Source organism: Carcharodon carcharias, chromosome 19 (assembly GCF_017639515.1).
Source record: "Carcharodon carcharias isolate sCarCar2 chromosome 19, sCarCar2.pri, whole genome shotgun sequence".
NCBI lineage: Eukaryota > Metazoa > Chordata > Chondrichthyes > Lamniformes > Lamnidae > Carcharodon > Carcharodon carcharias.
The window spans coordinates 103,558,762-103,574,375 of record NC_054485.1 but is presented as its reverse complement, the minus strand read 5'-3'; the positions used below and the strand labels follow the sequence as shown (position 1 = coordinate 103,574,375).

At 57.1% G+C, this 15,614-nt stretch overlaps 1 protein-coding gene across 2 annotated transcripts in view; it reads left to right on the top strand.

Annotated features, from left to right (window-relative positions):
* The window catches only part of skiv2l (SKI2 homolog, superkiller viralicidic activity 2-like), a 169,434-nt gene that overhangs the window by 7,867 nt on the left and 145,953 nt on the right, over positions 1-15,614 (top strand). For both annotated transcript variants that reach the window (XM_041213086.1, XM_041213085.1), the window contains exon 2: positions 9,186-9,307. In XM_041213086.1, coding sequence (XP_041069020.1) covers positions 9,282-9,307 — 26 coding nt within the window. In that variant the 5' untranslated portion in view covers positions 9,186-9,281. The remainder of the gene's footprint in view (positions 1-9,185; positions 9,308-15,614) is intronic.

The following is a 15,614-nucleotide window of genomic DNA, read 5'->3' as shown; positions in this document are numbered from 1 at the left end:
TTTTCATCTCCAAGGGAAACAGTCCCAGCTTCTCCAATCTGTGCACATATCTGTAGTTCCTCATCCCTGGGATCATTCTCGTAGATCTTTTTTGCACCCTCTCTAACTGCTGCTCACCAGGCGAGCTTAAAAAATGCTAACTAAAATAAGCTGCCACCTCAGGATGAAGCAGCGATTCAGGGGTGGACAGAGCCTTGTTAGTCAGTGTGTGTGGGCAGTGCTAACTAATTGGGTCCTGTTACAAGGTGGGGTGGGGGTATGGACTAGCTCTGCTAATGCAACACCAGGAAAGAGGATGCAGGTTATGGTCAGTTGGACTATTAGGCTCCACGTTTCTCGAATCAAACTGGATTAAAGAGATTTTGGTGCCATCTAGGTGCCCGATATAATGCTCAGCTCCTTCAGGTGCCAGCACTTGCCCAGCAGATCAGAGCTTTTCGCAGTTTCAACAGTGGCTGTTAGCCACCCTCTCGCTTCTGAGGCATGAGGCTGCGTTTTCAGACCTTACCTGAGCCTAAAACACCAGTGCAGTACTGAGGGAGTGCTGCACTGTAGGAGGTGCTGTGTTTGGGATGAGACGGAAACCGAGGGCCCAACATCAGCCTGCGTGAGTGGATGTAAAACATATGAGGAGGAGTAGGCCATTTAGCCCTTTGAGCCTGCTTCACCATTCAATAAGATCATGGCTGATCTGGTCGTGGTCTCAGTTCCACTTTCCTCTCTGCCCCCCATTACCCTTGACTCTCTTACCTATCAAAAATCTTAAACTCAGCCTTGAATAAATTCAACTCCACTACTTTCTGGGGAAGAGAATTTCACTCACGGATGACCCTTTGGGAGGAAATAAATTCTCCTCATCTCTGTCATAAAAGGAAGTCCTCTTTTTTTATACTATGGCTCTAGTTTTAGTCTCCCCTATAAGAAGAAACATCCTCCGGCCATCCACCCTCTCAAGTCCCCTCAGGATCCTCGATGTTTCAATAAGATCACCTCTCATTCTTCTAAACTCCAATGGGGTTAGGCTCAACCTGTTCAACTTTTCTTCATAAGACAACACCTTCATCCCAGGAATGAGTCGAGTGAACCTTCTCTGAACTGCTTCTAAAGCAATAACATTTTTTAAAAATAAGGAGACCAAAAAACTGCACACTGTACTCCAGATGTGGTCTCACCAAGGCTATGTACAGCTGCAGTAAAGCTTCCTTACTTTTGTATTCCATTCCTCTTGTAATAAATGCCAAACTACATTTGCCTTCCGAGTCACTTGCTGTACCTGCATACTAACATATGTGATTTATGTTCCAGAATACCTAAATTCTTCTGTACCACTGAGTTTTACAATCATTCTCCATTTAAATAGTATACTGCTTTTCTATTCTTCCTGCTAAAGTGAACAAGTTCACATTTACCCACATTATACTCTATTTGCCAAATTTTTGACTGCTCACTGAACCTGTCTATATCCCTTTGCAGACTCTCTGCCTGCTCTTGATGATAACTTACTTTTGTAAGACCTCAGGGCACTACTTTGAAGCAACACGGGAGAGTTCTCCCTGGCCAATATTTACCCCTTGACCAGCATCACTAAAACACAGCTTATCACACTGCTGTTTGTGGGAGCTTTCTGTGCACAAATTGGCTGTTGCGTTTTCTACACAGTGACCATATTTCGAAAGTTCTTCAGCTGTGGAGCGCTTTGGGATGTTCTGACGTTACGAATATGAATGCAAGTCTGTCTTTCTTTTGCTCACATGACTTGACTTTGATTTAGTGGTCAACAATGTAATTCTGCAGATACCGCAGTTAGTCTGCCTGAGATGCTCACAATCTCTCCTGCATCCTTGTCACTGGGACAGTGCAATCCCTTGTGCCTTCTGACTGCGACGAGGGCCAGAAACGTAATAAATATCTCAAGTTAGGCAGGCTAGACTTGCGAGTCCAAATGGTTGGAGAACATGGGAGCTGCTTCTGCTTTTTCTTTTTTGGTTGTCAGCATCACAGACTAATATTTGCAATCCGCCAATGTGCATGAGCATGCTTGGCGCTGGCTGAACCAGACATGACCCGCTGATATGATAGTCATGATAATGAAAATCTTATAAACGGGTCTTGAAGACCTCAAGTAATGGGGTTGTGATTATTTCTCTTTCAATTTGAAAGCAAAGACGCTGGAGACCTAAATAAAAACAAAGCACTGGAAAAACTCGGCAGGCCAGGCAGCATCTTTGGAAAGAGATTTTTGGATCAGTTCTGAAGAAGAGCCATATTCAACTCAAAACGTTAACTCTGTTCCTCCCTCCACAGATGCTTACAGACTTGCTGAGTTTTTCCAGCACTTACTGTTTTAACCTCTGAAAACTTTTTTCACTGCTGGATTGTTCTCGGAAAGAAAGATTGTTGATGCACTGCCTTGGAAACAAATAGCCTTTGTAATGTGTGTGACTGGCTACCTCACGTTTTGTCATTGCTGGGGGACAAGGGCACTGGGTACTTGTTTTTGTCAATTTGCACCAGTTCATTCCATATTTTATAAGACATGGTCAGTCTAATTTTCTCCATCTCCATTCCAAATCTTTGATCACGGTTATGACATTGGTGTGTTTCCCGTACTGATTTGTGCAGAATCATGCAGCAATTCCTTGGATCGTGTAAGGCGTGTGAGAGCCCCTTGTGGAGTCCTACTCTAGACGAACAGGAATGAGTGACGATGCCAAGCAACGTATGAAAGCAACAATTTTTATTAGACAACTATTAAACAATTATTAATGATTAAAAGAAAATGAAAGAAAGATAACATTTAAAAAAGATCAAAAAGCACTCATATATAATATATGTAGAAAGATAACATAATGTACATACGATACATACTATATTACAAATAGATACAAGTATTTACAATATTACAAATGTTAACCCCAAATTGGTCTGTTCAAGACAGCTGCCCAAAATGGTAAAATTCCCCTTGGTTCAAACATCACCAAGCCTCTGAATAACCTTGCATGGATGGGCACTCCAGTCTTTTTTTTTGCAAAAATATACTTTATTCATAAATCTTTAACAACATTTCAAACCATTTCAAAATCACCATCACAAAAATACAATCAGGTTCAACTTTTACAACATGAATCACAAGGTGTATCAGTACAAACAATGAATATTACAATCATTGGCAGACATTCATTTTGAGCTGTACATCCCGAGGGGCTCTAAACAGTTCCCAGTCCCTCGGTGCACTATGGCAGAAAGGTCTTAGACAGTGACCCTTCCCCATTGCGGCGGCTGTCCCAAGCTTTAGTGCGTCCCTCAGCACGTAATCCTGAACCTTGGAATGTGCCAGTCTGCAACACTTGGTCGGGGACAACTCTTTGCGCTGGAAGACCAACCAGTTACGGGCAGACCAAAGAACGTCTTTCACCGAGTTGATGATCCTCCAGCTGCAGTTGATGTTTGCCTTGGTGTGTGTCCCTGGGAACAGCCCGTAGAGCACAGAGTCCTGTGTCACAGAACTGCTCGGGACGAGCCTCGACAGCAACCACTGCATCTCTCTCCAGACCTTCTTTGCAAAGGCACAATCTACAAGGAGGTGAACAACGGTCTCTTCCCCACCACAGCCACCTCAAGGGCAACGTGCCGAGGAGGTGAGACTCCTGGCATGTAGGAAGGATCTGATGGGGAGGGCCTTTCTCACCACCAGCCAAGCTACGTCTTGGTGCTTGTTGGAAAGTTCTGGCGATGAGGCATTCTGCCAAATGACTTTGTCAGTCTGCTTGGGGAACCATCCCACCAGGTCCACCCTCTCCTTTTCCCTCAGGGCCTCTAAGACGTTACGTGCCGACCATGGCCTGATGGACTTGTGGTCAAAGCTGTTTCTCTACATAAATTTTTCCACGGGGTACAGGTGGTCCGGCACAGTCCAACTACTTGGAGCATTCCACGACAGCATGGCCAGACCCATCCTTCATAACACCGGGGAGAGGTAGAACCTCAGCAGGTAGTGACACTCGGTGTTTGCATACTGAGGGTCTATGGACCGCTTGATGCAGCCACACACAAAGGTGGCCATCAGTATGAGGGCGATGTTGGGCACGTTTTTTCCCCCTTTATCTAGAGGCTTGTACATCACGTCCCTGTGAACACGATCCATTTTCAACCTCCAGATAAAGCGGAAGATGGCTTGGGTGATTGCCATCACGCAGGAGTGTGGAATGGGCCAGACCTGCGCCACGTACAGCAACAGCGAGAGTGCCTCACACCTGATGACCAGGTTCTTATGCACAATGGAGAGGGATCGTCGCTCCCACATGCCCAGTTTCCTTTTCACCATAGATACTCGCTCCTTCCAGTTTCTAATGCGTGCCCTGGTCCCTCCGTACCATATCCGCAGCACCTTCAGGCCGTCAGCCCTGACAGTGAAGGGGACAAAGGATCGGTCAGCTCAGTTCCCAAAGAACATAGCCTCGCTCTTCCCACGATTTACCTTGGCTCCCGAGGCCACTTCAAACTGGTCGCAGATGTGGATCAGTCTGCGCACCGACAGGGGATCCGAGCAGAAGACGGCGATACCGTTCATGTACAGGGAGGCTTTGATCTGAGTGCCTCCACTACCTGGGATCGTCACTCCTCTTATGCCTGGATCCTTCCTGATGGACTCAGCAAAGGGTTCTATGCAACACATGAAAAGAACAGATGAGAGAGGGCAGCCCTGCCTGACTCCAATAAAAACTTTAATCGGAAAGCTATCTGATTCCCACCCATTTATTGAGACAGCGCTACTGATATTAGAGTAGAGCAGCTGGATCCAATTTTGAATTCCCTCCCCAAACCCCATTTTGGAGAGCACATCCACCATGTAGGTGTGCGATATTCTGTCAAAGGCCTTCTCCTGATCCAGGCTGATGAGGCAGGTATCCACACCCCTGTCCTGTACATAGGCAATCGTATCCCTGAGCAGCACGAGGCTGTCAGAGATCTTCCTGCCCAGCACAGTGCAGGTCTGGTCAGGGTAGATCACCAATTACAGAGCCGATTTGACCCAATTGGTGATGACCTTGGACAGAATCTTATAGTCCACATTCAACAGTGAAATGTGTCGCCAATTTCTAATTTCCTCCCTTTTCCCCCTTGTGCTTGTAGATGAGGGTGATGATGCCTTTCCTCATGGATTCTGACATACTGCCGGCCAGGAGCATACTCTCGTACGCTCCTAGCAGGTCCAGGCCGATCCAGTCCCACAGAGCCGAATACAACTCTGCCGGCAAGCCGTCGCTTCCGGGAGTTTTACTCTTCTAGCAGGAGTCAAGGGCCTTAGTCAGTTCGTCAGGAGTTAGCGGTTTGTCCAGGCTCTCCCGTGTTCTGTCGTCTAAGACCTCCATGATAGAAGACAGGAAGGACTGGGAGGCCGTGCTGTCTGTGGGCTTCAAGTCATACTGTCTGGTATAAAAGGATTTGCTGATCCTCAAAATATTGGACTGCGATGACTTTACTGAGCCGTCTTCTTCCTTCAGGCTGCTGATCACAGAGCTCTCTCTGTGTACCTTTTGGAAAAAGAAACGTGAGCACGTCTAGTCCTGCTCCACGGAGCGGACTCTGGAACAGAAGATGATCTTGGAGGCCTCCGAGGCAAAGAGCGAGGCTTGCTGGCTCTTCACCTCTTGGAGTTCCTCCTTGACATCGACCCCCATTGACTGCAGCCGGAGCAGATTCTGCATGTTTTTCTGGAGTCGGGACATTTCCCTCTGTTCCTTTCTAGCTTTCTGGGTGCCTTTGAGGATGAAAAACCTCTTGATGTTTCCCTTGATCGCTTCCCACCAGTGTGTCAGGGACTCAAAGTGGAGTTTCACAGTTCTCCAACCTTTGTAGCCCCTCTTGAGCTCCTCAATGTTCTATGGGGTCAGCAGTTGCACGTTTAGCTTCCATGCCCCCCTGCCCACCCTCTGGTCCTTCTCTAAGTGGCAATCAGCCAGTAGGAGGCAGTGGTCAGAGAAGAACACCAGCTTGACGTCTGTGGATCTGACTGCGAATGCACGGGACACAAACAGGAAATCTATCCTGGAAGGGATGGACCCGTCAGGCCGCGACCAGGTGTATCTACGCTGCGCTCTGTCTGCAGGGTTGCTGAAGACGTCGTGCAGCTTGGCATCCTTAACTGTTTCCATCAGGGATCTGGACGTAGCGTCCAATCTGCTTTCGGCCCTGCCGGATCGTCCAGCCGCATCGATGACGCAGTTGAAGTCACCGCCCAGAATGACTGGCCTGGAGGTCGCCAGCAGCAGTGGGAGCTGCTGATAAACCTCCAGCCGCTCAGCCCCTTGTGACGGGGCATACACGTTAATTACCCGGAGTGGAGCATTCTTGTATGTTACGTCTGCTACGAGGAGGCGCCCGCCCACCACCTCCTTAACATGGGAGATGGTGAAGCTGCCTCCCCGCAGCAGAATCCCCAGGCCAGAGGAACGAGAGTCATTTCCTCCCGACCAGATCGATGGCCCATGGGACCACCATCATGACCATTGCCTGTAGGAGCTGAGGTGCGGTATTGCACACTCCTGCAGAAACAACAGGTCAGCTTTGACCTTGGCAAGGTAGTCCAAGGTCGCAACACATCGCGTAGTAGATTTAATGCTACGCACATTTATGGATACAATCTTTACACCCATTTTAAAGCAGTTAGTCGCTTACCAAACCTGTTGTCTCTGAGAATTCCAGACCTTTGGTCTGTTCCTTCATGCCCGTGGTGTGCTCAAATTGCCTCACTTTGGATGGGCTGAGGAAAGCGTCCTGAACCTCCCCATTGGAGATGTTCTGCTTGGGTGGCATCTGGGGGTCCGTGCAGAGAGCGGGTTTTGAAATGTCCTCTTTTGGAGAAGCTTCTCCAAACCTCTCCCCCTCTGGGGCATTGCTGCTCCCGGCTTCCCAGAGCTGGGATGAGCTGAGCGCCTCACTGCTCCCAGATTCCTGAGGCTGGTGTGTGCTGGCCTCTTCAGGTTGTGGGCAAAGTTGGGTGTGCTGGTCTCCTCATTGTCTCCAATGTTCTGGAGCTTGGGTGTCTCGTCCTCCAACTCCCTAGCATTTTGCCACTTCTTCTGTTGGCGCCGCCCTGGCCCTTCTTCGTCCGAAGAGCTGCTGTTCTTGTTATCCATGTCGGATGGGAGACGCCTCTTGTCTGGGAAGTGGCTTGGTCCCTTCTTAGCCCCTCCTTCCTTTTGGCTCTCTTCACTAGCTGCCACTCTCCCTGCTGCTTTCCCACTGCTGCCTCCTCCTCCTCCATTGATTCGCTCTCCTGAGGAGTGGGAGGTTCAGGGGGCAGTGTTGTTGATTGGCTATCTGTTGCCCCAATCTTTTCCTTCACCTTATCTCTCTCTGTGTCCTCCTTTGTCCCGTTGTTCTCCCTGGGGACCTTGGTGGTTGGAGTGACACGAGGCATTTCTTCTGCTTCCCCCTCGTTGGCTTTGGCTGCCTGTGCATAAGTACGGCAACGTTTGGGGCAGGTCCTGTAGAGGTGACTTGCCTCGCCACACAGGTTACAGCACTTAGCCTGTTTACAGTCTTTTGTCTGGTGCCCTTCCTGTTTGCAGTTCTTGCAGAAGATGGCGCTGCAGTTGGCCGCCACGTGACCAGCCTTGCCGCATGAGCGACAAAGTTTGGGTTGTCCAGCATAGACAAGGTAGCCATGGCTTCCCCCGATAGCGTATCTGGAAGGAGGGTGGAAGACGGCTCCTTTACCGTCGGTCTTGAGCGTTACCTTAACCTGGAGTTTACATGTCCAGATCCCCAAATCGTCTTTAACCGCCGTGCAACTCCCAACCCTCTCGAAGTACCTGGCAGGCACTCCAGTCAGTCAATCTGTCAACGGCCTTTCCTCCTGTAGCCTTAAGTAAATCCACTTTGACTGCAGCCCTGTTCCTTGGATGCTGTACCCCTTTAAGTCCAATTTCTGGCTCCATTCCAGCTTTTCGAGGCTTCTGTGCAGACTTTCTCAAAACGAGGGGTTGGTAAGCATGAGCCCGTACCAAATTTTTCTCTCAGGCATTGTGAAGCTTTGTAGACTTTGCAATATTTCACTTGCCTGCGCATCTTTTGATGGTGTCTCCCATCTGCCATCAATCAGGTTGTGTCCATCAATCAAACTCCATCTTCTGATTCCACACCATAGTTGACCACCCCACGTGCAAGGTCATTCATTGTCCTGGCCTGAAGTTCAAAAGTCATCAAATACAGTAAGAAAAATGACTTCTGCAAGACATAGACAACTTTTAGGAAGTCTAGCTTGAAAAGCGAAAACAATAATGTAAATGAAATATCGGCTATGAGTGGCCAGTATGAAAACCAAGGTCTTGGGAAAACACATCTACAGTTAATAATATCACCACTGATTACTATTGATTAATTATTTGACTTAAATCAAAGTACAATAACACTCAATTTGTAGACAGATCTTGATTTAAAACTAACTTTTGATATTCAATGCAGGTTTAATAGAGGTTTTCTTAAAATCAAAAACAGAGCAGCAATAAAATGCAAAAATACAAAATTGCAAACATTAGTGGCTGCAGGTCTCAGGCCTACAATTGCTTCAATCTTATTTATTCTCCTCTTATAAGGATCCCACGCACAACTTGCATACTCCAGGATTGGATGCGCAAGTGTTTGGTAAACTATAACTCAGATATTTTTATTGCAATACCAAAGATTCCTCCTCGGAAACCTGCTGAGTCATTAGCTCTTGGCACTGGGAGAGACGATGAAGTGGGACTGCAAATGAACCTGCCCCTGGGCTCCTGCAACCCTCACTCTTCATTAACGTTGCCTCGCTGAATATGCTTCTCATGACATCGCTGTTGTGGGCACTGCAAAACAGAAGGAAGCTGTTCTCTCACCGGCTCTTTGAACAAGCTCTGTTCCTTCACCAGAGCTCTACAAGTTTCCCTTTTCAAGCATATAGCCAATACCATTTTGAAAGTTGCCATTGAATCTGCTTCTACCATGTTTTCAGGCAGTACAATCCACATTTGCTGTGTTTACAAAAAACCCACTCATCTCCCCTCTGGCTCTTCTGCTAGTTATCTGTGCCCCATGCTTACTGATCCTCCTGCCACTGGAAAAAGTTTCTCTTTATGTATTCAATCAAAGGCCCTTGTGATTGTGAACACCTCTCTGAATCGTTATTTTTCATGTTTGCTGTACAGATTTGCCTCTGAAAGATCCCGATGACCTTCCATTGTCCATCTTGGAAGTGGGCTGTTCAGGGAAGTTTGAGTTGATAACACAGCCTGTTGCGAGGAATGGATGTATCTTCCCTTTGGCAACAGTGAGTATTCACACTCCTCTCCCTTGGTAAGGCAGTCGACGAGGAAGTTTGGACATCCATTTGTCAAAACGTTTTGACTGCAGCAGATGTGAGTGGCCTTTCATTTATTGAGTGCTGGTAGATATGAACAGGAGCTGCCACTTGCATATTGGGCCAGATACCTTTCCATTCAGATGTGAGAAGACAGTTTTTTCCTATTTGTACAGTACTTGTTGTTGATAGCTCCTGTTGTAGTGCGGTTCAAAGCATTACATGAATGTGATGGTTCCCTCCACAGGTTGCGGGATGGTGGGTGGGAGCCTTCCTCCTTCCCTCCCTAGTCAGCAGGTGTCTCCTAGTCTCCTCTTCCTACATGAGTACTGACCCTCCCTTCTCATCTCCCTCCACTCACCCTGAATCACAAGGCTCTGGGGTCTTTTTTACTCTTTCTTAGGATGTGGGCATTGCTGGAGAGGCCAGCATTTAGTGCCCATCCCTAGTTGCCCTTGAGATGGTGAGCTGCCTTCTTGAGCCGCTGCAGTCCATGTGGTGTAGGGAGGCTGTTCCAGGATTTTGACCCAGCGACAGTGAAGGAACAGTGAAAGAGTTCCAAGCCAGGATGGTGAGTGGCTTGGAGGGGAACTTCCAGGTGGTGGTGTTCCCATGTGTCAGCTGCCCTTGTCCTTCTATATGGTAATAATTGTGGGTTTAGAGGTGTTGTTGAAGGAGCCTTGGTGAGTTCCTGCAGTGCATCTTGTAGATGGTACACACTGCTGCCACTGTGTGTCCATGTTGGAGGGAGTGAATGTTTATGGCTGGGATGTCAATCAACCGGGCTGCTTTGTCCTAGATGGTGTTCTAGGGTGTTGTGGGAGCTGCACTCATCCAGGCAAGTGGGGAGCTTCCATCACACCCTTGACTTGTGCCTTGTAGGCGATGGACAGGCTTCGGGGAATCAGGAGGTGAGTTACTCGCTGCAGGATTCCCAGCCTCTGACCTGCTCTTGGAGCCACAGTATTTATATGGCTAGTCCAGCTCAGTTACTGGTCAATGGTAACCTCCAGGATGTTGATAGAGGGGAATTCAGTGATGGTCAAGTCACGCTCTAGGGCTTGAGCACAAAAATTAAGGTTGACACTCCAGTACAGTTCTGAGGGAGTGCTGTGCTGTCAGAGGTGCTGTCTTTCAGGTGCGATGTCAAACCGAGGCCTGGTCTGCCTGCCTGCTCTGACAATTGTAAAGATCCCATGGCACTATTTTGAAGGAGAGCAATGGAATTCTCTCTGGTGTCCTGGACAATATTTATCTCCTGATCAATATCACTAAGAACAGATGATCTGGTCGTTATCACATTCCTGTGTGTGGGTGTTTGCTGAGTGGATATTGGCTGCTATGTTTCCGATATTACAACAATGACTACACTTCACAAAGCTCTACATTGGCTGGAAAGCACTTACAGAGGTCGCATGCTCCTGATAAATGCTATATAAATGCAATTATTTCTCTCTTAGTCCATGGGACGGGTATTCTCCCCACCCTTCCTCAGTGTTTAGGACCCACCCCCTCTCCACCCTCCATGGGATGGGAACTTCCCTGTCCCCTTCCATGAGTAGGTACCCCACCCCTCCATGGTTAGTCACCCCATCATTGGGCAGGTACCCTCACACTCCCACCTTCCCTCATGGATAGGTCCCTCCATCCTCACGACATGGGTAGTGAATATCCCTCTACAGGAAAGGACACACCCACATCCCCCTCCCACCAGGGTTAAGGAACATTAGCTCCTAACACGCTCCGGGGCTGGATACCCTCCCCCACTTTTTCCCCGGTCTGCGGCTGGGGAACCACCCTCCCTCCCTCCATCCCTCCACCCTAGGGTTGGGGACCCTCGCCCCTCTGGGGCCGGGGACCCACCCTCCCTCCACCCTCTGGGGGGGCGGGGACGGGGACCCACCCTCCCACCCTCCCTCCACCCTCTGGGGGGCCGGGGACCCACCCTCCCACCCTCCCTCCACCCTCCCTCCACCCTCTGGGGGGGCCGGGGACCCACCCTCCCACCCTCCCTCCACCCTCTGGGGGGGCCGGGGACCCACCCTCCCACCCTCCCTCCACCCTCTGGGGGGGCCGGGGACCCACCCTCCCACCCTCCCTCCACCCTCTGGGGGGGCCGGGGACCCACCCTCCCACCCTCCCTCCACCCTCTGGGGGGGGCCGGGGACCCACCCTCCCACCCTCCCTCCACCCTCTGGGGGGGGCCGGGGACCCACCCTCCCACCCTCCCTCCACCCTCTGGGGGGGCCGGGGACCCACCCTCCCACCCTCCCTCCACCCTCTGGGGGGGGCCGGGGACCCACCCTCCCACCCTCCCTCCACCCTCTGGGGGGGCCGGGGACCCACCCTCCCACCCTCCCTCCACCCTCTGGGGGGGCCGGGGACCCACCCTCCCACCCTCCCTCCACCCTCTGGGGGGGCCGGGGACCCACCCTCCCACCCTCCCTCCACCCTCTGGGGGGGCCGGGGACCCACCCTCCCACCCTCCCTCCACCCTCTGGGGGGGCCGGGGACCCACCCTCCCACCCTCCCTCCACCCTCTGGGGGGGCCGGGGACCCACCCTCCCACCCTCCCTCCACCCTCTGGGGGGGCCGGGGACCCACCCTCCCACCCTCCCTCCACCCTCTGGGGGGGCCGGGGACCCACCCTCCCACCCTCCCTCCACCCTCTGGGGGGGCCGGGGACCCACCCTCCCACCCTCCCTCCACCCTCTGGGGGGGCCGGGGACCCACCCTCCCACCCTCCCTCCACCCTCTGGGGGGGGCCGGGGACCCACCCTCCCACCCTCCCTCCACCCTCTGGGGGGGCCGGGGACCCACCCTCCCACCCTCCCTCCACCCTCTGGGGGGGCCGGGGACCCACCCTCCCACCCTCCCTCCACCCTCTGGGGGGGCCGGGGACCCACCCTCCCACCCTCCCTCCACCCTCTGGGGGGGCCGGGGACCCACCCTCCCACCCTCCCTCCACCCTCTGGGGGGGCCGGGGACCCACCCTCCCACCCTCCCTCCACCCTCTGGGGGGGCCGGGGACCCACCCTCCCACCCTCCCTCCACCCTCTGGGGGGGCCGGGGACCCACCCTCCCACCCTCCCTCCACCCTCTGGGGGGGCCGGGGACCCACCCTCCCACCCTCCCTCCACCCTCTGTGGGGGCCGGGGACCCACCCTCCCACCCTCCCTCCACCCTCTGTGGGGGCCGGGGACCCACCCTCCCACCCGCCCTCCACCCTCTGGGGCGGCCGGGGACCCACCCTCCCACCCGCCCTCCACCCTCTGGGGGGGCCGGGGACCCACCCTCCCACCCGCCCTCCACCCTCTGGGGGGGCCGGGGACCCACCCTCCCACCCGCCCTCCACCCTCTGGGGGGGCCGGGGACCCACCCTCCCACCCGCCCTCCACCCTCTGGGGGGGCCGGGGACCCACCCTCCCACCCGCCCTCCACCCTCTGGGGGGGCCGGGGACCCACCCTCCCACCCGCCCTCCACCCTCTGGGGGGGCCGGGGACCCACCCTCCCACCCGCCCTCCACCCTCTGGGGGGGCCGGGGACCCACCCTCCCACCCGCCCTCCACCCTCTGGGGGGGCCGGGGACCCACCCTCCCACCCGCCCTCCACCCTCTGGGGGGGCCGGGGACCCACCCTCCCACCCGCCCTCCACCCTCTGGGGGGGCCGGGGACCCACCCTCCCACCCGCCCTCCACCCTCTGGGGGGGCCGGGGACCCACCCTCCCACCCGCCCTCCACCCTCTGGGGGGGCCGGGGACCCACCCTCCCACCCGCCCTCCCACCCTCTGGGGCCGAGGACCCTCCCTCCCACCCCCCCTCCCACCCTCTGGGGCCGGGGACCCTCCCTCCCACCCCCCCTCCCACCCTCTGGGGCCGAGGACCCTCCCTCCCACCCCCCCTCCCACCCCCCCTCCCACCCTCTGGGGCCGAGGACCCTCCCTCCCACCCCCCCTCCCACCCTCTGGGGCCGAGGACCCTCCCTCCCACCCCCCCTCCCACCCTCTGGGGCCGAGGACCCTCCCTCCCACCCCCCCTCCCACCCTCTGGGGCCGAGGACCCTCCCTCCCACCCCCCCTCCCACCCTCTGGGGCCGAGGACCCTCCCTCCCACCCCCCCTCCCACCCTCTGGGGCCGAGGACCCTCCCTCCCACCCCCCCTCCCACCCTCTGGGGCCGAGGACCCTCCCTCCCACCCCCCCTCCCACCCTCTGGGGCCGGGGACCCTCCCTCCCACCCCCCCTCCCACCCTCTGGGGCCGGGGACCCTCCCTCCCACCCCCCCCCCACCCTCTAGGGCCGGGGACCCCTCCTCCCACCCTCTGGGGCCGGGGAGCCTCCCTCCCACCCCCCCTCCCACCCTCTGGGGCCGGGGAGCCTCCCTCCCACCCCCCCTCCCACCCTCTGGGGCCGGGGAGCCTCCCTCCCACCCCTCCTCCCACCCTCTGTGGCCGGGGAGCCTCCCTCCCACCCCCCCCTCCCAAACGCTGGGGCCGGGGACCCTCCCTCCCACCCCCCCTCCCACCCTCTGGGGCCGGGGACCCTCCCTCCCTCCCACCCTCTGGGGCCGGGGACCCTCCCTCCCTCCCACCCCCCCTCCCACCCTATGGGGCCGGGGACCCTCCCTCCCTCCCACCCCCCCTCCCACCCTCTGGGGCCGGGGACCCTCCCTCCCTCCCACCCCCCCTCCCACCCTCTGGGGCCGGGGACCCCCCCTCTCTCCCACCCCCCCCTCCCACCCTCTGGGGCCGGGAACCCTCCCTCCCTCCCACCCCCCCTCCCACCCTCTGGGGCCGGGGACCCTCCCTCCCTCCCACCCCCCCTCCCACCCTCTGGGGCCGGGGACCCTCCCTCCCACCCCCCCTCCCACCCTCTGGGGCCGGGGACCCTCCCTCCCACCCCCCCTCCCACCCTCTGGGGCCGGGGACCCTCCCTCCCACCCCCCCTCCCACCCTCTGGGGCCGGGGACCCTCCCTCCCACCCCCCCTCCCACCCTCTGGGGCCGGGGACCCTCCCTCCCACCCCCCCTCCCACCCTCTGGGGCCGGGGACCCTCCCTCCCACCCCCCCTCCCACCCTCTGGGGCCGGGGACCCTCCCTGCCACCCCCCCTCCCACCCTCTGGGGCCGGGGACCTTCCCTGCCACCCCCCCTCCCACCCTCTGGGGCCGGGGACCCTCCCTCCCACCCCCCCTCCCACCCTCTGGGGCCGGGGACCCTCCCTCCCACCCTCTGGGGCCGGGGACCCTCCCTCCCACCCCCCCTCCCACCCTCTGGGGCCGGGGACCCTCCCTCCCACCCCCCTCCCACCCCCCCTCCCACCCTCTGGGGCCGGGGACCCTCCCTCCCCTCCACCCTCTGGGGCCGGGGACCATCCCTCCCGCCCTCCCTCCACCCTCTGGGGCCGGGGACCCTCCCTCCCGCCCTCCCTCCACCCTCTGGGGCCGGAGACCCTCCCTCCCACCCTCCCTCCACCCTCTGGGGCCGGAGACCCTCCCTCCCACCCTCCCTCCACCATCTGGGGCCGGAGACCCTCCCTCCCACCCTGCCTCCACCCTCTGGGGCCAGCAACCCTCCCTCCCACCCTGCCTCCACCCTCTGGGGGGCCGGGGACCCTCCCTCCCACCCGGCCTCCACCCTCTGGGGGGCCGGGGACCCTTCCTCCCACCCGGCCTCCACCCTCTGGGGGGCCGGGGACCCTCCCTCCCACCCGGCCTCCACCCTCTGGGGGGCCGGGGACCCTCCCTCCCACCCGGCCTCCACCCTCTGGGGGGCCGGGGACCCTCCCTCCCACCCGGCCTCCACCCTCTGGGGGGCCGGGGACCCTCCCTCCCACCCGCCCTCCACCCTCTGGGGGGCCGGGGACCCTCCCTCCCACCCGCCCTCCACCCTCTGGGGGGCCGGGGACCCTCCCTCCCACCCGCCCTCCACCCTCTGGGGGGCCGGGGACCCTCCCTCCCACCCGCCCTCCACCCTCTGGGGGGCCGGGGACCCTCCCTCCCACCCGCCCTCCACCCTCTGGGGGGCCGGGGACCCTCCCTCCCACCCGCCCTCCACCCTCTGGGGGGCCGGGTCCCACCCTACCTCCCTCCCTCCACCCTCTGGGGGGGCCGGGTCCCACCCTCCCTCCCTCCCTCCACCCTCTGGGGGGCCGGGGACCCACCCTCCCTCCCTCCCTCCACCCTCTGGGGGGCCGGGGACCCACCCTCCCACCCTCCCTCCACCCTCTGGGGGGCCGAGGACCCACCCTCCCAACCTCCCACCACCCTCTGGGGGGCCG